The 26,438-nt window shown below is 36.4% G+C and overlaps 2 protein-coding genes across 2 annotated transcripts; one reads left to right on the top strand and one right to left on the bottom strand.

Moving 5' to 3' along the window:
* Positions 1–993: 993 nt before the first annotated feature.
* On the bottom strand, positions 994–7,251 carry LOC104115100 (1-(5-phosphoribosyl)-5-[(5-phosphoribosylamino)methylideneamino] imidazole-4-carboxamide isomerase, chloroplastic-like). Its single transcript, XM_009625670.4, has 8 exons — positions 7,017–7,251; positions 6,883–6,944; positions 6,139–6,346; positions 5,120–5,205; positions 3,159–3,260; positions 2,796–2,929; positions 1,914–1,962; positions 994–1,359 (listed from the first exon to the last, which is right to left on the bottom strand). The coding sequence occupies exons 1-8, from the start codon at positions 7,150–7,152 to the stop codon at positions 1,183–1,185; spliced, it is 954 nt and encodes a 317-aa protein (XP_009623965.1). The 5' UTR covers positions 7,153–7,251; the 3' UTR covers positions 994–1,182.
* Positions 7,252–13,873: 6,622 nt separating this feature from the next.
* Positions 13,874–14,930, top strand: LOC138892087 (uncharacterized). Its single transcript, XM_070175781.1, has 3 exons — positions 13,874–14,206; positions 14,321–14,547; positions 14,843–14,930. The coding sequence occupies exons 1-3, from the start codon at positions 13,874–13,876 to the stop codon at positions 14,928–14,930; spliced, it is 648 nt and encodes a 215-aa protein (XP_070031882.1).
* Positions 14,931–26,438: the final 11,508 nt, after the last annotated feature.

The following is a 26,438-nucleotide window of genomic DNA, read 5'->3' on the forward strand; positions in this document are numbered from 1 at the left end:
TTGTTAAAGTTTGCTTCAACAAGTTTGTGATTATGAAATTTTTATTTTGATGGGGAAAATCAATTAGTGTGTTGCTTTTGTAGATAATTGGATATACCTCTCCACCAGCCTTACGTGACGTGCATCAATATAAATGTGGTAGGCGTCTTTCTAAGTTGAATGTATTTTCTTAGGCTCAGCTTTTAAAAATTCCTTTTCTAGGATAATTTCTTATTTGATTATGTAGTTTGGTATTGCCAAAAAAGGCCTCCTCATATACATCTATCTTATGGTTAATTTGATAATATGGGTACATTTTAAATTCAAAATTCTTGTCATTATAACCCTCTCATGTATGATCTTTCTTTGTTGAAATCTATGGAATATATGCACGTGGAGATTTTCAATAAGTTAATGTGTCTAGCACAAGGCAGAATTTTTTTCGATATTATACTTGGTATATGTAGTTCGCCAATGACTTAATTATTGAAGTTTTTTTTGTTACTTTAGTTTTCTTCCGAGATAATAACATAACCTTCTTGAAAACCAAGTGGCGTATTTACCTCATAAATTAGAGAAAATGTGATTACAAATAATAATAACTAAGTTAATGTAATTGTTCATCTTTCATATAGAGAAGGTTATTCAATCATTTTGAATTTGAGATTTGGTCTCTTAACGTATGTAGTTTAACATTATTATATTTATCCAAGTTTTATAAAAATAACATGGAATACATTCAGAAACTAGTAAACTCATACGTTTAGATGATGATGAATGCCTACCTTACTCGTTTCTTTAAATTTTACTCTACTTGTTCAACATTTTAAACAGAAAATCAACTTACTAGTTGTTTCACTTCCACTCACTCAGTGCCAAAAGCATGACAAAATAAGGTACGATAAGGGAGTTAACCCAATCGACAGTTTGATAAATTGCCATTGTAGATTTTCCCTATTTGTCCATTTTTTTTTTTGTTCTCATGTCTAATCCCAAACTACCTCAATGCTAATGTAATTCAACATCAAAATATTACATAGCAAGTAACTAGGTGAAACTACACAACAGGTCTTTCTGGGCAAAACGAATTCGAGTTCAAAATTCATGTAATATCCCACGATATAGAGAAACGTATAATCTGAATTACTCCCTCGTAATGATATTAGCTCTAATCCAGACTGAACAAACAATTGGAAGTAAAGATTAGACAGCCAAGGGATCCTGCAGAGCATGCCAAGCCACGACGTCTTTGTATGCCAAGTTACCTCCAAAAATATCCAAAGCACTGCCCACAGTTACATCCACACGCCCCATCCCTGCAAGTTTGATCTTCTCCAGATCAGCCATCACAGTGACACCACCGGCATATGTTACAGGAATCTGAGAGCCACATGAAGATAAAATTTGGTGACTTCATCTGGAATACGAGGGCAATGAAATCAAAGAATATATAGACTAGTGGAGAACCTCTATGTAGTTGTTTATTCGCAGGGTGATTGATCTACATCTTTCCCCTTAACCCTGGGGCTATGTCTCGGATATAAGCGACTAGCTCCTATATGGATTCCCCTTTATCTAATGCCACGCCTTGCGACAAAAGGAGAGTCCGTGGGGCACAAAGTCAAAGACTTTTTTTTGGGGGGGGGGGGGGGGGGGGCACCGGCAAAGAACTCAATTCTTCTCCGATAACCTGGTCATTGACTAAACTCCCTTAAAGCTTAAAAGTAGATCGCTGCTCATTCAGCATTCAATATCTTAAAAAAAGGGGAAAAGAATAACATGAATGCTCGCGGAGAAGCATTTTATCCCTCATTTGACAAGCATTGTCTGATGGAATCTATTTATAATGCTCCCCAGAATAGCAGAATGAGAAGCCACAATAGTGAGAAAACTAGTTAATATAAACAGCAGTCGATAATATAAACTGCACTTACAGGGGAATACTTTCCAAGCAATGCCACGAGGTCCTCATCTATTCCCAGCCTGTGTTACACAAGAAACACATCAAATTTTTGAATTCGCAGATAATTTACGAACCATATGTCCGATTAAAATGATGAACACGGATATCCAAATAATATTTCTCTTTAACAACTACTCTCACACCCCACTTGTGGGACTACACTGTGTATGTCGTTGTTGTAACCACTAGCTCTCACGAGTAACTTCGCATTCTAGTGTACTATATTTTGAGAATGCGGCAGAAGAAAATAGGCAATGGACCTTTGCTCAATCAGGCAGATTCAAGATAGTTATGGGAAATTCCTCGTTATTAAACTAGTTAATACAAGCTAATAAAAAGTGTAAAAACTCAAAGCAGATCAGGAAAATAGAAAAACATAGGTCAGATCTCAGCCAATTACAGGGCCATTTGTGGTGGTGAAAGTCGAAATAGTAGTGAAAACGAGGGGAACTCGCACGAAGGGCAGTGATTTAACTATAAGAGAAAGTTCTAATGATCTCGAGGTAATTCAAAAATACAGGCATTTGTGGGTTCAATGCGAAAATTGTTATGGGTTAAATTATAAGAAATTTTCGAAATAAAAAATGAACATTTGTGAACAATGTGGAAATCATTTGAAATGAGTAGTTCAGATAGAATTGAACTTTTGAACAATGTGGATATCGCAGCTTTCCTTCTTTTTCTTTTTCATTTTTCACAAGACATTGGGACAGTTATTGGCCTAAACGACCTAGTTGTCTATGTCATTGGTATGAGGCATATTTCAAACATCAAAGAGTCTTTCATTAAACAATTGTGTCAACTGCTATTGCAGCTCTATAATGACAGTACATAGAAAAGTACTGGGACTTACTTTTTGCCTTCAACATCAACTCCATGGACCAGAAATTCATCAGCATAGTCTGCAAGAAAATTCAGAACTTTCTCATTGAGACTCACATCAGTAAACTTCTGCCATCTGTCTGTGACAATTACGTATTCGTCCTCCTGCATGTTCTTTCAAGTCATTGGATCTATCATAGCAGAAAGAAAGGAGAGCAGTAACTGAGTCTAGTTTTACAAATTTAATCATCTATTCATGCCCTGAGACAGTCGCCGACAAGAATCTCCTCTACATTAATATGAAGAACTCTGTCTGTCTAGGAGCCACAAAAAATGGATACCTTTTTATCTTTTATTGTTTATCAAACATTAATTTCATTTAAAAAGTGAATACCTTTTTACGGCAACTAAGATCCAGAACAAGCCTCTTTCTTCCAACGAGAGAAGCAAGTTCCTTAAGTCTCTCAAAGTCCATTTGCCCATTGTTAAAGACATACTGCAATGTAGACAATAAGTATCAGATAGAGAGGATCTGGTAATATAACAATATTGAGAGGGCTTCCAAAGCAAATCATCTGTCATTTGGAAAACAAAAGAAACATAACCAATCACAATTTAAGACTATTTTCGTTTTCTGTATAAAAAAATTGAGGCGTGCCATGATTTTTTTTTTAAAACATTGGGAGAAGAGATTTTGAGGAGTTTAACAACTTTGAGAGAACCCAATTCCTATGCTAACTTTAATGCCTATTCTGAAACCTTCAGTTCATCTTGAAAGCCCTGAATTTATTTGTTGTTTCCAGCACCTTGCTGCTGCACCAGTTAAGATCAATTTTGTTCTGAGCATGTCTTTGGGAATTTTATCTAGCTTGTTAGTAGGCACTATGCAACATGTTTTGCTAATAACAATACTTCTTCTGTGCTGTTCAAATTGTTCTCTCATCAACTAGTTGCTTGGTTTATTGAATTAGGTACTTCTATTAAGAAACTGTAATCATACTTCAATATCAAGCAGAATTTGTTTTATGCAACTGTTAGCCATATTCCCATGTTTCCTACCCAGCTTATAACTTCCTCTCTTTTACTTCTACAACTATGTACTGTTCAAACAGTATTCTGCAGGCTAAACCGCCTTTGAAGTGTATTGACGTGTCAATAAATTCATTATTGGCTCTTCCTTCAATCAAGTTGCTTTCAGCCAATAGAAATGATTAATCTTAGATCCCTAGTAAGCTTAATATTTTAGAGCCGAAGGCGAGATCCTGCAGCATTTTTTATCTACTTTAAGTGCATATAGCCATATACTCATGCTGATTCAGATTACGACAGAGTCCACTCACTCTCTCACCTCTCACCTCTCACCTGACGCCACCAGCAAACTGAGAAGAGTGGACTTTTTAGTTAATTATGATAAAGAGCAGAAAGATGGGAAAGGATTGGCAGCTTCACTTTCTCTGTAGAAGACAACGGTTCAACTTAAAACTTGTTACTCTCCTTGCGGGCCCATGATTGTTGTACACAAAATAATTAAATAATATAAGGAGGAAGGATAGGAAGGTGCGGAGGTCGAGGATTGAGGTGGTAGGTTGATAGGTAGTTGTGAGTTTCTTCTAGGTTTACCAGTAGTACTAGTACTATTCTTGTATTCTCTTATTCCTGGTTCTTTACTACTTGTTATGTCATTCGCTTCCATTACTTTATACATTACTGTTGCTATTGCTTGTTGCTTTATTTTTACTGTTCCTTAAGCCGAGGGTCTATCGGAAGCAGCCTCTCTGCCTTTATAGGGTAGGGGTAAGGTTGCGTACACACTACCTTCCCCGGACCCCACGTATGGGATTAAGCTGGGTTTGTTGTTGTTGTTGTAATATTAGGAGGCATGAATCAATTTAAACTAAGTGTATAGCAGGCGCATTAGCTGCTTCTATTCTCGTGAAATGAGCAATCAATCAATCCCCTATATCGTTCCACTTTATCTAGGTCCTATTTGTCTTTAAGGCAAATTAGGGGTTTCAACACTAGTACAAAATCAAATATATATATATATATATATATAGAGAGAGAGAGAGAGAGTGTGAGTGTGTGTGTGTGTGTGTGTGTGTGTGTGTGTGTGTGTGTGATGACTGTGAGATATCAATCAATCAGGTCTCAAATTTCAAATTAGTTAGGGTCTTTTATGTAAATCCCCAGGAACCATTAGTCCATTACACTCTATTCAGGTATAATATATTCCAATACTAAATAATTTGTCTTTTAAGACAAGAAAATGACAGTGAGATATTTTCAGAAATCGTAACATGAGAAATATGACACAAAAAGTTGCTTCTTTACAAGAAATTAATCATGAATACATACCGAGGTGACAATGACATGGCTGGCTCCTTCTTCAATATAACTCAAAGCATTTTCAGTTCTGATTCCCCCTCCAACTTGCAATCCACCTAGATGTTTCACCCTCGAAGGATATCACCAGAGGAAAAATCTGTAAGTCGAGACATTGTATCAACCCTATATACACTTTAGTATAACACCGAGTACCTGTAATATATATTTGTAGTAAACAGTTTCAAATAAAGTTACACTAAAAGTGGCCAACAGCTTAAAGATTACATGCAGTTACTAAGTGCATAGACAACCAAGTCAAAATGATTTAGACCTTTTTCCCTTTCCAATTTGATTTTATCTTCAGTTGACACTAACATGTAGCAACCAACAACAATCTCCAAAAGCAATATGAAACCAGCTTCAGCCCCTATCTATTGCTGACATTTCTTTTAACTAATACTAATAAATAGTTCTAAAAAGTTCTCGTGTCTTACCAGTTTAACATAATAACTCTGGCTAATCTTTCAACATCTACGGCCACCTATTAGTTTCATAAATACTGGGAATTATGTCAAATAATAAGACAAACATTTATGTATGAGAGTGATACTCATCTATGGCACTTCGATATATCTAAGTGTGACAAAACATCTAGTTTTATGTCAAACATAGTTCTAAGATTGAAATTTCTTATGCAGCTAATGTCATTCAGTCACTGATTATTAGAAATTGGCCTCTATACCAAACAAATATCTGAACTGGTTGTTGTTATAGTGTTTTGATATAGCTAAGGTCCAAAATATGGAATAAGCAAGCATTTCCATGACTCTACGTCTCTACCACCCGCTGGTGATAAAATCCTTGAGCATTCTAGTGGACATTATGTGCTTGTTACACGACAACCCCTTAGAGGAAGAGTCAAACAAGCGGGACAATGAGAAGGAGAAATGGAGGTTTGGGCAATAGAAGGATTTGGGGTTGCTCATATTTTACAAGAGATGCCAAAAAGTGAAAACAACCATAAAAGAAGAGAAGGACTGATGCCCTACCAGGGTAAGCATGTAACGCTTCAATTGCAGCTGATATGCTCAAGGGATCAGCACCAAGCATAATTACATGGCCACCTACAAGGTCGTCGTCTCTGTAAAGCTTTGCATATTCTGCAGCTGATTTATCAGATTCAAAATTAGTTACCAGGCTTGTATCTGCCTCCTTAGAATCTCGAAGAGTGGATCCAACAATTTGCTTCACTTTTCCCTAAAAAATGAAATTTTCAAGTAAATATCTTCCTAGTATCTTGAGGAATTTAGAAACCTGTAAAAGTAAGCACCTCTCTGAAAACCTTGAAAAGTAATTAGAGAAACATAAATAGTTTGGTCTCCTACTTATCTATTTGATACAACTTCCCAAATGAGGTATGCTATTACCAGTAGTAATGGACCTTTTCTCTTTTCTTCTTCTTTTTCCTTCTATGCAACCAAAATACCAGGTCCATTTTAGTTTCTGCATTTACCTGGTATGGTATATACATATACTCCGTACTGTAAACACTGAACAATGATGTCACTACAAGTCATTTGCTAAGGCATAACACGAAGGTGGAAAGCATAAAGAAACCCCAATATCATACTCATCTAATGTCATAATCCAACCCATAAATGCAGCGAACAGTTTCTCGAACCTTCTCAAATACATAATCTCAATTTATGACTAAGGGCACCAGGACTTGCATAATTATTCGCAATACAAGCTCAAACAACGGAAGATGTAAAAAAGGAAAAGAAGAAAAAGACCTTATGTATGTCAATGCAAGGGCGGAACCGAACCCCACATTGTATGGATAACCTCTGCGGTCCTGTACGGTATTCAAAATAGAGTCAAATTCATATAGCCTACACAAAAAATTATGCTATTACATCAGACATACCAGATGGAGGCGATGTCATAGCGGGTCTGAAATCTTGCATTCTGTTACTGTTAAGAGTATACGGTGCAAAGCTGAGATTCCTCCCCCAAAATAAGTTTTGGGGTGATGAGGCTGAAGTTGCTGGGATACTTTGCATTGTAAAAGTCAACTTAGCAATGTGAACCCTAAGTTAGTCAATTGAATTATAAACGAACCAAACAATTACATATATACATGTAACACATGATGGGCAGCCGCATACGGAAGAAATCGGGTGAAAGCACGGCCTTTGGCTCAAAGTATTAAAAATTACGAAAATACTCTCTCTAACACATTATGTGACACGATTTCGATTTTAGTGTAATCAAAAGGAGTAACATCTTTCTCTATTTATTTAATCTTAGCATCCTGCAAAAAAAAAAAAAAAAAAATTCTTAGCATCCTTTTACCGCATGACTGGTTTGGACCCTCACCACTACTCATTTAAAATGAAAATACACGTGCAACTCTCATCACTACTTGTTCAAAAGGATACTTTTGGTACTTTGTATACATTTGGCTTGCATGTCATAAGTCTACTTTAATTCCTTAAACTATGCATTTAGTCAAACACCGAAATATATATTTATACTAATTCCGAACCCATTATTACAAAGAAGAGAAATAGGTGTACTAGTACTTCGCACGCACTAAAAGTTTTATGGAGTTGCACGTTCGTCAAGTATAGACATCTAATCTTATAAGTGCAGACAAGAGAGAAGTAAATCGAATTCCCACTGCTCCACGAAAAAAAAGTCTTTACATTTCTAATATCAAGAAAAAAAGGGGTCCATTTTTTTATAGCAAATCAGGAGCCATAGAAATCAAACTATAAAAGAACCTGTCATTTTCAGACATAAAACTCACAATAATCAAGTGAGTATGTATGTGTGAGAGAGGGGGGTGGGATGGGGATGGGGGCAAGTAAATCCATGTTCAAACCAATACAAGGAATAAAATTCAGCAAAATGGTACTAATACCAAGTCAATTAAAGAACAAAAAGATAGAAGCTTTTACGGAGAATGGAAAATTTAAGCATAAAATTCAAGATTACTTCCCATCAAGAGTAACAATTTCCAATCTTGCCAATAAAAAGCTATATCTACAAGTAAATCTGACACTTCTTACCTCTCGTATACTCAAGAAACTAACTGTTAAATAGAAAGGTGAGCAAAGGTTGCAACTTTGCAAATAATGGCGTAGTAGGGTGAGTGAAGAGGTTGGTATCGAGTATATGGGAGAAATTGCAGCTGAGATGGCGGCGTAGCACCTCTTACTTAACATGTATATTCAATATCATTAAAATTGAAATTCGTATTCCAACAAAATTTTGCATGATGAATAGTTCTATATTGTGCTTGGTATTAGAGCCATGTGGAAGAGTAGAAATATATGCTAAGTTTAACACAGTTTTCTTTAATGAATATCATTAGAAAGCAAACTAATGTTAAGAATAGTAGTAGGAAAGAAGAGTATGATATGCCCCAACTACTGTTAAGAACAGCATAAAATTCAAGATTACTTCCCATCGAGAGCAACAATTTTCAATCTTGCCAATAAAAAGCTATATCTACAAGTAAATCTGATACCTCTTACCTCTCGTATACTCAAGAAACTAACTGCTGAATAGAAAGTTGAGCAAATATTGCAACTTTGCAGATGGCGGCATAGCAGAGTGAGTGAAGAGGTTGGTATCGAGTATACGGGAGTAATTACAGCCGAGATGGCGGCGTAGCACCTCTTACTTCACATGTATATTCAATATCATTAAAATCAAAATTCGTATTCCAATAAAATTTTGCGTGATATATAGTTCTATATTGTGCTTGGTATCAGAGCTATGTGAAAGAGTAGAAATAGATGCTAAGTTCAACCCAGTTTTCTTTAATGAATATCATTAGAAAGCAAACTACTGTTAAGAACAGTAGGAAAAAGAGTATGATATGCCCCAACAATTAGATCTTCTTAACAAATAGAATATTCCTAGAATCCAACCTAAGGTTATATACCAACTAGGTACCTTTGAAAAATTAGGTTTAAAACAAGTAGTTAAAACTACTGAAGAGACTATCAAATTGGGCGAACGCACTGCCTTTGGCTCAAAGTATTGAAAATTACGAAAATACTCTCTCTAACCCATTTTATGTGACACACTTTTCTTTTTAGTATATCCAAAAAAATAACATCTTTCTCTATTTATTTAATCTTAGCATTCACATCTTATCTTTAACCGCTTGACTTGTTTGGACCCTCACCACCACTCATTTAAAATGAAAATACATGTGGAACTCTCACCCCTACTTGTTCAAAAGGATACTTTTGGTACTTTGCATACATTTGGCTTGCATGTCACAAGTCTACTTTAATTTCTTAAACTTCGCATTCAGTCAATACACCGAAATATATGTTTATACCAATTCCGAACCCATTATCACAAAGAAGAGAAATAGGTGTGCTGGTACTTCGCACATACTAAAAATTTTATGGAGTTGGACGTTCATCAAGTATAGACATCTAATCTTATAAGTGCAGACAAGAGAGAAGTAAATCAAATTTTCACTGCTCCATAAAAACAAAATCTTTACATTTCTAATATCAGGAAAAAAAAAAGGGTCCATTTTTATAGCAAATCAGGAGCCATAGAAATCAAACTATAAAAGAACCTGTCATTTTCAAATATAAAACTCAGAATAATCAAGTGAGTGTGTGTGAGAGAGAGGGGGGTAGGGGGTGGGGGGCAAGTAAATCCATGTTCAAACCAATACAAGGAATAAAATTCAGCAACATAGTACTAATACTAAGTCAAATAAAGAATAAAAAGATAGAAACTTTTACGGAGAATGGAAAATTTAAGCATAAATTTCAAGATTACTTCCCATCGAGAGCAACAATTTTCAATTTTGCCAATAAAAAGTTATATCTACAGGTAAATCTGATACATCTTACCTCTTGTATACTCAAGAAACAAACTATTGAATAGAAAGTTGAGCAAATGTTACAACTTTGCAGATGGCGGCATAGCAGAGTGAGTGAAGAGGTTGGTATCGAGTATACGAGAGTAATTGCAGCTGAGATGGCGGCATAACACCTCTTACTTAACATGTATATTCAATATTATTAAAATAATTCGTATTTCAATAAAATTTTGCATGATGAATAGTTCTATATTGTGCTTGGTATTAGAGCCACGTGAAAGAGTAGAAATATGTGCTAAGTTCAACACAATTTTCTTTAATGAATATCATTAGAAAGCAAACTACTGTTAAGAATAGTAGGAAAGAAGAGTATGTTATGCCCCAACAATTAGATCTTCTTAATAAATTGACGATTCCTAGAATCCAACCTAAGATTATATACCAACTAGGTACCTTTGAGAAATTAGGTTTAAAACAAGTAGTTAATCGATTCTGGACCAGATTGTGCACTTTCAATCCGTGCATGTTGTTCGCCAAGCTATGTTATATCTACGCACAAATTTACAGAGCTTTCCTCCCCGCCAATCGTCATCCCAGAAGCTCTTCAGAGCAGGTGGGCTACAGCTGGACAGATATGGAGTTCCGGCGGTCAAATTTGTACATAACAAATACGAAGTGATTTCTGTTGTTAAGGAGATAGTTACTACCATCAATATCACCAACATCAACAGCCTAATTGTTGTAATTTCGCAAAAACATAATTTGTAGAATCCAACTTTGCAGGTGTTCGACGATTTGCTACAGCAAATAGCAAGAACCAAATTGACAGATAATCTATCCAACACAAAGCCCCTATGGCCGTTGACGCAGGAGGCCAATCATCTTCGGCTGGTCAGCGCACCCCAAACCTCATCTCAACAAATATGAATACCAATAACATAAGCAAGCCACTAGACTACTCGAAAATATTGAAACCAAACACTTTGAACAATGCGATGCACGACAGAGCTTCAAATGTTGATCCTATACCCCTTCGACGAGCTACAATGCTTTATGGGCAGCCATTCATAAAATTTACCAAAGCAGAAGTGGAGAGAATGAATGTGATCGAAGGCCTGCAATATGCAGTTGTAGGTAAGCTATCGTATGGTTGGCCAGACTTGCAATAATTATGTACAATCATTCCTTGACAGTGTGGAATAAAAGGTGGATGCAACATTGGTTATCTTCGAGATCGGCATGTGTTGATACGATTAACTTTATGGGAAGATTTCATTAATTTTATGTCAAGGAATGCTTATTATATCAAGGACGAAGATGGTTATAAATATCAATTGAGACCGCTAATTTATGATGCAAAGTTCAAGGCCGAGGAAGAAACTCCAAAGGCTATGGCGTGGATTTTGTTTCCTGGTTTGCTACCTACTTATTTCGTTAAGGAATGCTTATTTTCATGGGCCTCAGCTGTGGGTAAACCATTGCACCTGGACGTGGCTACTATCAATAAAACATGACCTAGTTGTGCGAGAGTAAAAGTGCTAGTTCATCTTCTATCTGAATTGCTGACAAAGGTTAGAATGGATATTGAAAATGAGGCTACAGGAGAGACACAATCCGACTGGGTAAAGATCCAATATGATATATTACCTAAGTATTGCAAAGAGCGTAAGTTACAATGGCATGATGACATGGAGTGTTAGAGATTACATCCACATTTGTTTGAGGACAGGGGCAATGATAAACAGGATGTGAATGATATTCACCAAAATAAAGTTATTTAACCTCTGATGATCCTATCGAGTGGAAAAGTTGTGGGTAATGTAACTGGAAATATGAAGGAACATTAGAAGGAAATTAAGGATAATCGTATTAAGTTTAGTGCTAATCATACTGGAGCTTAAGCAAATACTGGGAATGAAATAATTCCCGTAAATCAAGGATTAGAGCAGCAGGTACATTTGGGAAGTAGGGTTATAACAATTACAAAACAGAAGGACGTGCAAGTCACTAATGGGAAGGAAACCGTGCCACTAGATCCAAGAGCAAACAAACAGGTTCAAATTGGAGACAAATTTGCAGTTTTAGAAGTGGAGGATGAGGAAGAAGAAGCAAATAACCAGCTTGTTTTGGTGGAAGAAAAGTGTTAGCATAGTCATTCAGTTTCAACACTAGCAAAGGGAAAGCAAAATGCAACTCAACAAAGTTAGAGTCAGAAATATAATACTGCTACTGCTGGCCAGTTAAATCCAGTTGCCCCAATGTTTAAGCCTATTCCAGCTACATTGACTATCACTGAACCACATAACACATATTTATCATCTGCAGTCTCATTGCCTCATCTCGAGGCAGCATAAAAGCAGGGGAAGTATCTCAAAGAGCACCACTTTTTAGGATAAAGAAAGTAGGAGTTGGACCAGCAGAAACATACTATTTCCACTTGGAGACAGTAAACACAGCGGCTCAACAGTCACCCACAACTAAGATTAATGAGACATGTGCTAATGAATAGGAAACAACTGCAAAACAGGTGGAACAGTGCCAATTCAACAAGTCTTCTCTTTCTAGACTAGAGGATGATGAATACAATTAAAAGCATCAAACATTGGAAACCAATAGGAATCATGACAACCAACATGTGAGGACTATTGCAAAGATCATATCCAATCCTAGGGATTCTGGGACTACTAGGACACCTGCTCCTACTGATACTGGGTTAATGATGCAGTTACAAAAGAAAAGATAATTTATTGGGTTCAAAGGAGCTTTGGAATGCACAAGGAAGTTCTTAATGTTACCCTAAACCATTCATGCCATGAAATACCTTCACAGACATTTGCGAACTCACATAAGTCCACTGGAACCACTAGAGGAGCTAGACAAATATGTAGTGATGATGCACGGCAGTTTGCATACAGTTCAGAGGCAAATACAAGTATAAGACTGGAAGATCAAAGGGCTAAATCATCGACAGAACAGGTTCATAAAGTATTATCCAGGCAGGCTTTGAACAATACTTCAACTGTAGAGATACTTCCCAATTTTGAAGGTACTATGGTAAGAGTTTCAGCTAAGGAGCAAGCTAGTAATATTGATGCAGAAATTTCCCAACATTCAGTGAGGTCAGAATCTCAAAATGAGGTTGAGAAGGATTTAATCATGGCTTATGATGAGATAGGGTCAGCTCTAGTTCTTAGGGAGTCAAGTCCAATTGAGACAATGCCTATTGCATGTGCATTAGGTACTGGATCTCCTATGCAGATTCAAATCAATGTACCATTGAAATCTCCTAATCAGGTAATGCATGAGATTATTACACACAACAACATGCCTATGAAAATTCATAATGCTTTGGAGCTTAAAGAGCAATAAGCAGATGAAACTGATGATGAATCTACCGCTGGGAACTTCAAAGATGTCGCATGGCAAGGTGATTTATCACCTATAATCTCAGCCAGAAAGGGAAAGAAAGGGAAGAAGCAAACTCAAGTAAAAGAACAACACCCACCTACAAGAATACTGCCCAAGAGAGAAGCCTTCACAACTAGATGATGATTAAAATACTCATATGGAACATAAGGTCTGTTAAAACTCAGCAGGCCTTTCAGAGAGTTATCAACATGCAAAAGGAACATGACTTTTTCATTATAGCACTTATGGAACCTTTCTAAAAGAAGAGGTTTATTCAGAACTACAGGAGGAGGCTAGGCATGGAAACTGCAATATCAAATGTCAATGGGAAGATATGGCTCTTTGGAGATGATGTGGTGCAGTGGGATTTGTTGATTGACACTGAACAACAACTAACTATCAAGGTGTATCATCAAGATATTGGAAAGCACATAATGATGACTTTTGTTTATGCAAAGTGTTCATCACTTGATAGATTAGAATTATAGGATAATCTATACTACCTTGCTAGTGATATGGAGTTACCATGGGTGGTTGGAGGGGATTTTAATGTAGTTTTTAGTGAAGAGGAGAAAATTGGAGGACTGTTAGTGTACCCTCTAGAATATGAAGATTTTGCTTTCTGTGTAAACTCATGTGGAATGTTTGACACTGGGTATAAAGGAAGCCCATTTACTTGGTGGAATGGGAGGCCAACTGCAGACTACATATTCAAAAGGTTGGACAGAATTCTCGTCAATACACCATTTCAGACCTTATCTTCAAGTACAGAAGAGGAGCATCTCATTAGAACAGGCTCAGATCATGCTCCACTCTTGATGAGTTGTGGTGATCAGACTATGCAATTTGTCAAACCATTCAAGTTCTTGAATTTCTGGACCAAACATGCATCCTTTATGGAAGTTGTCCGACAGAATTAGAGGGCAGAATTCACAGGAGATCCCTTCTTGACGTTCAAGCAGAAACTAAAGAGAGTTAAGATTGCTCTTTCTAAATGGAGCAAGCTCACTTATGGGGATATCTTCAAACAACTGGCATTAAGAGAAGATGTGGTCAGAGTGAAGGAAATGTTATTTAAAGAAAATCCAACAATAGAGAATAGAATTATGTTTCAGAAGGCACAAGCAGAGATGAAGAGATATCTGAGCATTGAGGAACGGTACTGGAAACAAAAAGCAGGAATGAATTGGTTTGTAGACGGGGACAAAAATACTAGATTTTTCCATAACCATGTCAGATAAGAGTAGGTTGCTCTAGTGGTGAGCACCCTCCACTTCCAACCAAGAGGTTGTGAGTTCGAGCCACCCCAAGAGCAAGGTGGGGAGTTCTTGGAGGGAGGGAGCCGAGGTTCTATCGGAAACAGCCTCTCTACCCTAGGGTAGGGGTAAGGTCTGCGTACACACTAGCTTCCCCAAACCATACTAGTGGGATTATACTGGATTGTTTTTGTTGTTGTTGTTCCATAACCATGTTAATGGTAAAAGGCAGAAGCTCCAGCGAATTCAGAATCATGATGGAACATGGATTGATACACAGGAAACTATAGCTGATGTTGTAGCTGTATTCTTCTAGAATCAGTTCACACAACCGAAGGAGCCTACAAACTTTGAACTACTACACAATATTCCTACCATGGTATCTGGCGAACAACACTTAGAGCTATGTAGATTTCCAACAACAGAGGAGGTCAAGGCAGTTGTTTTTGCTTTAAATGGTGAAAGTGCAACTGGCCCAGATGGTTTCATTGGCATTTTCTTCCAAATATGCTGGGATATAGTAGGTGAAGACATACACATCATGCTGAAAATATTTTATGGAGGAAGCTCTTTGCCTAAATCAATAACTCATACAAAACTTGTTCTTCTACCAAAAAAATCAATTGTCCAAACATTCTCAGATCTAAGACCTATAAGTTTGAGCAACTTTATAAACAAGGTAATATCTAGAGTGGTACATGATAAGTTGGAAAAGATATTGCCTGTTTTGATCTCTCCCAATCAGACAGGCTTTGTCAAGGGCAAGAGTATTTTTGAAAACATCTTGTTAGCTCAGGAAATTATTACTGACATAAGATTAAGGGGTAAACCTGCCAATGTAGTGATCAAACTTGACATGGAGAAGGCATATGATGGGGTCTCTTGGAAGTATTTGATGCATGTACTGAGGAAAATGGGATTTGCAGAATGCTTCATCAACATGGTGTGGAATTTACTATACAATAACTGGTATTCAATTTTGATTAATGGTCAAGCTTCAAAAAAATTTCACTCAACAAGAGGAGTCAAACAAGGTGATACTCTATCTCCAGCCCTGTTTATACTCTCAGCAGAGGTACTATCTAGATCTTTGAATAAACTATTTGAAGACGAGTTTCAAAGGATATGGAATGCCTAAGTGGACTGACCCATTGAATCATTTGGCATATATTGACGACACTATCATTTTTGCTTTTGCTGATCCTTACTCTTTACAAAAGATAGTGGAGCTCCTGGCCAAGTATGAGCACACTACCAATTGATTAACAAGGCAAAAACTTCATACTAAAATACTTCTGGAGCTTTGGTTATCACAGTAGGAACCCTCACAGGCTTTTCAAAGGAGATTTCCCATTCACCTATCTTGGATGCCCAATCTTCTACAAAATAAGAAGAAAGGTGTACTACAATGATCTTATTAAAAAGGTCAAGACTCAACTACATTCATGAAAGGGTAAACTACTGTCATATGGAGGCAAAGCTACTTTGATTTCAAGTGTACTACAAAGTATGCCTACTCACATACTATCGGTCCTTGATCCACCCAAAAACGTATTGGAACATTTGCATAAAATATTTGCTAGGTTCTTCTGGAGAAACAAAGATGAAGGAAGAAGCATGCATTGGAGTAAATGGCAGAATTTATGCATGCCAAAGGAGGAAGGTGGACTAGGGTTCGGATCCCTGTTTGATGTTTCAAAAGCATTATTGCCTAAACTATAGTGGAAGTTCAGGACCACTAAATCACTCTGGGCTAATTTCATGTGGAATAAATACTACAAAAAGGAACTCCGCACTACTGTTCAATTTAGGAAAGATTCACATGTTTGGAGAAAAATATTGGAGGCAAGGGAAAAAGTGGAACATGAAATCATATGAGAGATGAACAGAGGAACTACCAACATATGGCATGAAAACTGGACGGGCCTAGGTATATTATATCATGTTGTTGAACCAGACTTTGACATCAATGAAAACATTCAAGAAGTAGCAGAGTTGAGAGAAGGAAATGATTAGAATCATCATTTGTTGGAACAAACATTTTCAATAGAGATTGCAGATCATATTAGACAGGAATTACATTTTGAAAACAATGGTGAATATTGGGACACACCTAAATGGATGCCTACTGCATAAGGGAGATTTTCAGTAACTACTGCATAGTAATTAATGAGGCACATATCACCCACAATGCCTTAGTATAAGCAACTATGGACTAGAGGATTGCCTTTCAAAATATCTTTCTTTATGTGGCAATTATGGAAAGGCAAAATACCAACAAATGATATGTGGAGAAGGAATGGACACATGGTGGTATCAAAATGTTGGCGTTGTATTCAATCTCAGAATGACACTTTTTAACATCTTTTCCTAACAAGTTCAACAACAGATAGAGTGTGGAGATCATTTGGGCAGGCAACAAGCATAATAGATAACTTAATGCAGGTTCATCAAGCGATAAAAACTTGGTGGAATGTGGACTGCTGTCCAAAAATGAAACCATTGTTCCAGGCAGCCCCGACAGTGTTAACTTGGGAACTTTGGAAGAGGAGAAACACCATGAAACATGGAGGAACAATGTCATGCAACAGGGTAATTCATGAGGTAAACAAGACATTGCATAATTTAGCAAAGATTAGATATCCCTGGTTGACAAATATACCCTTTCTATGGACATACATGATTACATTTTTTGAAGGGTACAAACCATATGAGGTAACCAAGAGAGTTGCATGGCATTCACCCTATGAAGGATGGTTCAAATGCAATACAGATGGAGCCTCAAAAGGCAATCCTGGACAAAGCTCTTCTAATTTTTGTGTGAGGAATTGGAGAGGTGATTTGATTTTTGCTAGGGCAGAAAAGGTAGAAGACACCACTAATATTATTGCAGAAGCAAAAGCAATCACAGAAGGGATGGCATACTGTGTAACTCAACAAATTCATCCACTAATAATTGAGACAGATTCTCTAGTAATGAAAAGGATAATAGAAGGTGAATGGGAAATGCCATGGTGCATAATAAAGGAGGTGAAGAGGATCAAGGGGATGAAGGACAATTTCAATATGATTTTCCAACATGTTCTAAGGGAGGGCAACACACTGGCGGACTATTTAACTAACCTGGCTTTCTCTTTTGCAGGTACAATAACATTTAACTAATTCAATGAGTTGCCAAGTGCATGTAAGAGATTAATCAACCTAGACAAGGCCCATATCCCTAACCTTAGGATAAGGGTAGTAAAGAGGAGGGCCCCAGATTGATGTTATTAAGCTATTACTCTACAGTTGTTGTTCTTTATGGAGATCATCAAATAGCAGTTGGGTTCCGAGAAGAGATCACAAATTTCAGGTGCTCCACAACTTATAGTCGACCACAGCTACAACTACTCAAATATTCATCAAGCATGGATTACTGGTGCAACAGAGCTGGTCAAGGTAGTTTCAGTTGCTGCTCATCTTGGAGGTCAACTAAACAACATTTGGTTGGCCTTCTACAACTTCAGTTATTCAAATTCATACTACTGTTAGTTAACTTCTTCATTTCTCAACTAACCGAAACAAAGATACAATAGCTTCTCGAAGATATTATACACATGACAAGCAGTGTAGTCTCGTTACTTTGTTCAGTGATTTTATTTCACGATCATTCTGGACATGAAAAGGCACTATTTTGTACATAATCTTCGAGCATGCAATGCTGTAACAGATTTGTTCTTGGAAGCCTCAGCATTTGGACATGAGGAGGCAACATATTTTACATAGTCTTCTAGCATGCATTACAACTGTAACAGGGATGGTCTTGGCAGCTTCAGGAATGGATATATATATATATATATATATATATATATATATATATATATATATATATATATATATATATATATATATATGTTTCACAGGTTGTTAATAAGATCCATGGAACTACTGGTTTTCTTCCACTGATTGCGCTGGGCAGCTTTGGACAAATTTTAAATGTATGGGGTTGTATCGTTTACCAGTGGTGTTAGTATTTTATAATGCTCATTCTGGAATGGTAGAGCACCATTCGGGAAAGAATTGTAACACTTGTTCTGGATTATGGAATCTGTGCAACTGTTCGGTTTATTGAAATTATCCATGCAAGCCTGGATTCAAACAAGTCTGGTTCAAAATGGTCTTTTCTATCAATACTACTGTTGGAATTCCAATTCTTTCATACTCGATCGAATATGTCAAAACTCTTGTGGTGTTTCTATCAAAATAGTAGAATACAAAGACATACAGTAAAATGCAACAACATCCATCACCATGCATCTTACTCGGCAAAGCATCACAACATTTTGAAAGATAAAGGTCTCAAATTTACTTGCACGCTCCATCACATTCATGGACAGCCACAACAATTGAAGGTGTACGTTAGAGATTCAATTTGTCCAAATCATTTTGGAACGCAAAATATGGCGCCTGATGAGAGCGTTTGAGGTGTTACATGCAGGTTTTGCACTTGGCTAGAGGATACAAACAACACATTCGACTGGAACCTGTCCAACTCAAAGTATTGTAATAGCTAGATTTTATTTCTTTTTCCACCTGTTTGCTTACTTATTTTACACATCTTGTACTGGATTCCTATTTTGGATTTTATTTATATATTAACCACAAGGCATCAAGTTGAGTGGTATCTTTGCTAAAAAAAAAAACTACTGAAGAGACTATCACAGTAGATAGTGATCATGCTACTTTTAGATTATTATTTGAAAATGATTTAGCCTCTTATAGGGAAACTCATAGATTTTTAAATATCAGTTTAATAAAAGTTGCCTTCAAGTCACTTACTTTAAGAGGCTTACCTGAAAGTTGCTCTCAGAGATGGCAGAAATCAAAACTGGAAAAAGTCCTTTATAGGGATAGTACAAACCAGTTTGGCCTATGGCCCTGTATATTTTAATGCATATCCTAACTTGTAGATTTTTTTGAGTGATGAAAACTCTTTAAATGCTTTAATATTGAGTATTAAGCTTCATAGTTATGATTATATGCCAGGAACAAAAGTTATATATGTTATAGGATTTATTACAAGCCGTTATATACTTTGAGACCTTTGTGCAAAATTATGGATTTCAAAAATGAAACTATTCTTATAGAAACTAATTTTGGTAAGTCTAAATTTACTACCAGAAGACCTATTAAGTGGGATGAAATAGATTTCCCAAAGAATGGGTCATTGAGGAAGCAATAGCTCCTCGAAATAACATTAACACTGAAATCACCCAAGTTGAACAAACTTCTGATGGAACTGTTAAGATCAGGTTTAATGAACCCGATCACACTGATAATATCAGTTATTCATCTAGATTAACTAGATCAAATCCCTCATCTGTGGATTATACTGTAGATTTTCCATCAAGAACTTCTACATCACAAATTAGAGAAAATAATAGAATAGATGTCATACAAATTAGTACAGATAATATTGCTAGTGCTATTCCTGATCCAACTGAAACCAAAATGGATTTTTCTAATGGTTTAAATGGATAGAAACCAAATAGATTTTAGTCCGGGTTCACCGGCAAGAAAAATAATTTTCGAAAAATTTAAAAAACCCAGATGAAAACTTTTTAGAAATTGATTTTTTGACAATTTTGATGAGGAGTTAATAAATTTCTTCCAAAATGAATTTTATAACAATATTAGTGGTCACAATAAAATGATTGCTTTTGTACCATGGTTTATGTCTAAATATGTTGATAGTTATATTTCCATGCTAGAAAGAGATTATAAACTCAATAGTAGTGAAATTACTAGATCCGTTCCCCCCTCCCCCCCTCCCAAATATCTTTTCAAATGGGAGAAAAGGATAAAGTAATTTATTATACTGCCTTTTCAAAATTATTTTAAGATGATACTGGCAAAATTACTGCTAGGAATTTGAATACTATGCTCACACAGAATAATTATACTAATATATATATATATATATACAAATAGTTTCCATTAATGAAAGACTGGACAGATTAAAAATAAAAGTCCAGAAAATATCTAGGAAGGATACTACAAAAGGTAAAGAGCAAATTGCTACCGCAAGTATCCAACTTCCTCCTGAGGTCAAATACTTTAAGTTAAGAAGTTTAGAGGACCTAGAGAAATTATTAGATGAAAAAGTTGAAGGATTCAAAATTAGTCCTTTAAATTTAGAGCACCTATCTGATGAAGATAAGAGAGTAAAACTCTCTGATGAGATTAACAAAATTCAGAAAAGTTTGCTCGAAAATCGGTCCAAAGGATGTTTTATTATCCTAGGCCAACTCCTCAAGATGTACTCATAGAGGAGCCTGATGCTAGTCATTTTTCCCAGAGTTATAATGGCACAAAAATCTATAAATGGAACATAGATGGTTTTACTGACCGTCAGATTTATATTCAAGTACATAGAATGCTTATGTACAACACTATCTGCAAGGTTAATAAGAATCCTGAGAAAACCATTGATGAAATGATAGTGACAGGTTTTACTGGCCAACTGAAAGGCTGATGGGATAATTATTTGACTAAGGAACATCGCACCGAAATAATGAACGCGGTAAAAGAAGAAGAAGGATAGAATGTTCATCGTTGTATCTATTCTTTAGTTCTTAATATTATAGAACATTTCTCTGAAAGATCGTCAGACAATAGTGAGACCTTAAGGACTATGCTTCAAAACCTTAGATGTAAGACTTTAACATCTTTTAGATGGTATAAAGATATTTTTCTATCTAGAGTCATGGAATTACTAGAGTGTAATATCACTCATTGGAAGTCAAAATTTATTAATGGACTCCCAACACTCTTTGTTGTAAGGGTTAGAAAAGCTCTTCGTGGGACAACAATGAGTATAGATTATAATAGCTATTCCTATGGAAAGCTTATTAGTGTCTGTACACAGGACGACTTAGCCTTATGCAATGAAATTAAGTTAAGCCAGGAAATTAAGAGACACCGCCTTAATGAAAGACAACAGTTAGGGCTGTAGGCATTTAAAATAAAGAATTTCAAAAGTATTTTGATGATCAGAAGAAGCAGGGGGATCACCTTAAGAAGCTAGAGAAGGCATATGCTGATTTGGCCACGGCGTATGGTACTTTGAGTACTTCTTATGAGAAACTGGCAAATGCACACACCAGGATGAAGAAAAGGGAGAAGAAGAGAGATAAATTCTTCATCCGCATGTGAAAGGGTGTAAAGGGGCTATGGAAAGTTCTAAAGCCTCAAGAGCCAGTGCCATCGACCGAGCTGGAAGATGATGATGATGCTCCAGTTCATTGGTCCGAGGAAGACGAAGAGGAGAATGCGACTGAGTCAGAGAAGTATCCTTCTACAGTAAGATAAACTGTGTTGATAAAATAAATTTATCATTACATTATGGGATTGTTACACAAATAGCCAGCAAGATTTAATGTTTATTTTTTCTAGCTTGTATACATAGATATACATTGATTATATACAGTTATCAGTCGATATAAGTTAAATTTGTAATAGGGTAGCATTCCTACTACTTTAATTTGACACAAACTAAAATTCATGTAATTATAATAAGGCTAATCATTTTTCTTCTATCATATGTATATAAACTATAGGTTATTAATGAAGTCCTGAGGCTAGGAAATATTGCACCTGGACTATTCCGTCGAGCATTGAAGGATATTCCAGTTAATGGTATGAAAATAAAAATAAAAATTAAAAGTCTAAACCACATTTGTTGAAGCATAAAATTGGAAAATGGATTTATTTTCTTCTTTGTTTCTTTGTTATTTAGGGTATACAATACCAGCAGGTTGGGTAATTATGATTGCAACTGCTGCTCTTCACTTAAACTCAGACCAATTTGAGGATCCACTTTCATTCAATCCATGGCGTTGGAAGGTATAAAAACATATAGTAGTTCGCCATAGACATCCATAGGAATAAAAAGGAGTCTCATAGACATAAGAAAGAACTTTATAGGTATAATAAGAAGAAGAGAGGATCTTTTGATAAAAAGATTTGAGCGGAAGGAAAATAGAAGAAAGGTGTATAAGCATAGAAAGGATTTTATAAAATATAATAAGCCTGATGCTTGTTACAAATGTGGTAGAATAGGTCATTATGCTAGAGATTGCAAAGTCAAGGATAAAATTAAGAACCTTGATATAGATGATAGTATTAAGGACTCTTTATATAAGATTCTGTTAAATTCTTCTCCGAAACATTCCCCAGAAAATAGTGATGGAGGAGATTCATCAAAAAAATTCCCCAGAAAATAGTGATGGAGGAGATTCATCAACTGATGAAGATCTAAGGGTTCTACAGGAGGAATAGTACATTTTCTTAGAAGACGAATGTGGACCCTACAAATAGAATCAGAATCAGTGTTGTAATAACAACACATTTGGTGAATTGTTTAATATTTATTCTCAATTTAAGGATCTAGAAGTCAATATCCTGACTAATGATAGTCTATTAGAACTTCTCAGGGTTATTAGAGACCCAAAATTAAGGTCACAGATAATTGATCAGATGGACAAAAATCAGGATAAAATTCCTACAAGTCTAGAGATTGAACAAATTTCTTCTCAAAAGGGATCATATACAATGTCTTATGTTAAAAGGATTTTAAGAGAAAAATCCCAGGCCATTAATAGACCAATTACTGTTCAAGATTTGAAAATGAGATTAATAATCTCAAAGGAGAAATCTCGAACTTAAAGGCTTCAAATATAGCCTTAGACAAAAGAATTATTAGATTAGAAGATTCTCATGGCCCTATAAGTCAGGAATTCAGTACTAATATTACTGAAGAAGGTTTTGATGATATTAATGCTGGTACCTCTAAGGATGCGGCAAAAAGTAATTTTCTAGGAGCAATTAATATGGTTGATAATGAGTTTTTACAAAAACTTCAGCCTTTTTGTCACGACCCAAAATTTAATCATGGTCGTGATGACGCCTATCGTTTTACAAGGCAAGCCTACTTCCCAAAATATTACTACTAAACCGATTATAAAAATTTAATAAAATATTTCAACATTTAAATTTTTTCATAAACTAAATCAACTCTAAATATAATATAGAAAAATATGGAAATGAGCCCCAAACATCGGGGTATCACTAAGTCATGAGCGTCTAAAACTATAAACTAAGATATATAAACTATCTAACTGTCCAAAAGAAGAAATGAAAAAAGGAGTAACAAGGTCCTGCGGACGCTAGCAGCTACCTTGCAATCTCCACAGATAGCCGGCCTGAACTCAACGATCGCCGCGCTCTAACTCACATGGATCTGTACATAAAGTGTAGGGTATAGTATGAGTACAACCGACTCAGTAGTAACAGAAATAACTAAGGAACTGAGCAGTAGTAACGAGCTAAGTAAAACAGTCCAATTTTTTATTTTCACAATTTAAAAATAAACAGGTAAATTCCATAACTCAGTAAATCCCACAAAGAAGTTTAACAGATAAATGCAACAACAATAAAAGTAAATGCAACCTCACAGCAATGTCACTCCAACACTCAACACTCGCACTCAGCCCTCAACGCTCAAAACACTCAACACTCTGTGCTCACTGGGGGTGTGTACAGACTCCGGAGGGGCTCCCAAAGCCCAAGCGCTAAGCACGAATAACTCACGTGCCATCATATCAATACCTGGATCCACACGGCCAACTCACGTGCTACGCGGACAACTCACATGCTATGGTATCAATACTTGGACCCGCATGGTCAACTCACATGCTACGCGGATAACTCACGCGCTATGGTATTAATATCCTCACAACCAGGCACTCAGCCTCACTCAATCATGTACCTCACTAGCCTCACCATCATCAACAAATAAGGGAACACAACCCACATCAAGTATCACAACATATTAGCAAATAATAGAGACTGAGGTTAACATGTACAATAATTTCTATGACTGAGTACAAATAATGTGAGCATGAATAAAGCCTAAGCATGATCTCTAACATGAAGGCAGACAAGTTCAACAACAAGTAACTACGTAAACACAGATTATGGCCATGAGACCTCACGGGACGGACCAAGTCTCAATCCCTCGAGGTATACACCCACACGCCCGTCATCTAGCATGGGTATCACCTCCAAACAGTCACACGATATCAAATTCTCCAAGTTTATACCCTCAAAGCCAGAGTTAAAACTGTTACTTACTTTAACAGCGTAAAATCCTACTCCGGGATTCCCTCGTCTCTGGACTCGGTCTCCAAAAGCTCCGAATCTAACCAAAATCAGATTAATGCCATCAACATAGGCTAACGAATCGAATTCTACAATAAAAACTACAAAATATGCCAAAAATCCGAAACCGGCCAAAACCCGCCCCCGGGCCCACGTCTCAAAATCAGCCAAAAATGGTAGAATTAGAACCCTCGTCTGCTTTCGAGTCTAACCATATAAAATTTATCAAAATCGGACTCTGTTTGGTCCCTCAAATCCCTACCTAAAACTCTCCAAAACTCAAGCCCTAACTCTCTCAATTTCACTTTGAAATCATCAATCAAATCCCAAACACGAAGATGGATTCATAAAATATAACCAAAACCGAGTAGAGAACACTTACCCCAATCCCTATGGTGAAAATCGCCTCCAAAATCACCAAAATCCGAGCTCCCCAACTCAAAATATGACCGAATGAACAAACCCCTATTTTATATATTTTTCTGCCAGTTATTTTGCCTCGTTTCTCATGACAAACGATCCCTAAACTCTCTTTTTATGCTTCCAATAGATTCTTTGTGAAATTCTAGTTAAGTTAGGCTTTTGAATCACTCAATTTGACCTTATAATGAAGGAGATATGTAGGTTTTAATATTTACAAATCTTGCAGATTTTTAAATACACCGTCAGTGGCAATTGCGTAATTAATCTGACAAATCTGGCAACCTAATTCTTAGTAAAATGACCATAAAATTCTCATACGATGTCCAAATTCAACGATTCTTTTTGCTACGGGTCCGTAATTATGATACGGATATAATGCTTCAATCAAAAAATAAACCGGAGATCATTTGTTCAATATGATATCACTTATACTTGAAGAAACGACGTTGAAACATAAGAAAAACGAGCGCAACACAACCCAAACTTATCCGAAACTCACCTGAGACCCTCGGGACCTCAACCAATAATTCCAACAAGTCATATATCACTACCCAAACTTAGTCGAACCTTCAGAACACCCAAAATAATACCAAAATACCAAATCAAACTCGGATTCAAGCCTAAGAACTTCTAAACTTTCAACTTTCGCCAATTCAAGCCTAATTCTACCACAGACCTCCAAATTACATTCCGGACACACTCCTAAGTCTAAAATCACCCAACAAAGCTAATCTAATCATAAAAATCCACATCCAAATTCGTTTACTCATAAGTCAACTTCCGATTGACTTTTCTAACTTAACTTTCTAACTAAGAGACTAAGTGTTCATTTCACTCCAAAACTACTCCGGACCCAAACCTATCAACTCGATACAACTCAACACCGCTGAACAACACATAAAGAAGAAGGAATAGGGAAACAGGGCTATAACTCTCGGAACGACTGGCTGGGTCGTTACATCCTCCCCATCTTAAACAAACGTTCGTCCTCGAACGTGCCAAGAGTTGTTCTCAAAACCATCAAGAACTCTCTCCGAACCCCAATGGCACAAAACCAATCCGTCAGGACTGAATCTTTCTAACTCAACCAAGCTACGCAGACCACCAAAAACCCAAGGACATTGCCACAAAACACCTGTAGAACACATTACCTCATACACACCCAAAGAAATAATCATAACCATTACCATGCCGATCCAAC

Source organism: Nicotiana tomentosiformis, chromosome 5 (genome assembly GCF_000390325.3).
Source record: "Nicotiana tomentosiformis chromosome 5, ASM39032v3, whole genome shotgun sequence".
NCBI lineage: Eukaryota > Viridiplantae > Streptophyta > Magnoliopsida > Solanales > Solanaceae > Nicotiana > Nicotiana tomentosiformis.

What these genes read in the sequence shown, in the direction of transcription:
- LOC104115100 (XM_009625670.4), bottom strand. Translation starts at nt 7,152, where the DNA reads ATGCAAAGTATCCCAGCAACTTCAGCCTCATCACCCCAAAACTTATTT. An exon ending in GCCATGTCATTGTCACCTCG is followed by an intron (nt 3,261 to 5,119) that starts GTATGTATTCAT and finishes TCTACATTGCAG; the next exon opens with TATGTCTTTAACAATGGGCA. An exon ending in ATCTTAGTTGCCGTAAAAAG is followed by an intron (nt 2,930 to 3,158) that starts GTATTCACTTTT and finishes AAGAACATGCAG; the next exon opens with GAGGACGAATACGTAATTGT.
- LOC138892087 (XM_070175781.1), top strand. Translation starts at nt 13,874, where the DNA reads ATGGAGTTACCATGGGTGGTTGGAGGGGATTTTAATGTAGTTTTTAGT. An exon ending in GTGATCAGACTATGCAATTT is followed by an intron (nt 14,207 to 14,320) that starts GTCAAACCATTC and finishes ACGTTCAAGCAG; the next exon opens with AAACTAAAGAGAGTTAAGAT. An exon ending in CAAAAAGCAGGAATGAATTG is followed by an intron (nt 14,548 to 14,842) that starts GTTTGTAGACGG and finishes TAATGGTAAAAG; the next exon opens with GCAGAAGCTCCAGCGAATTC.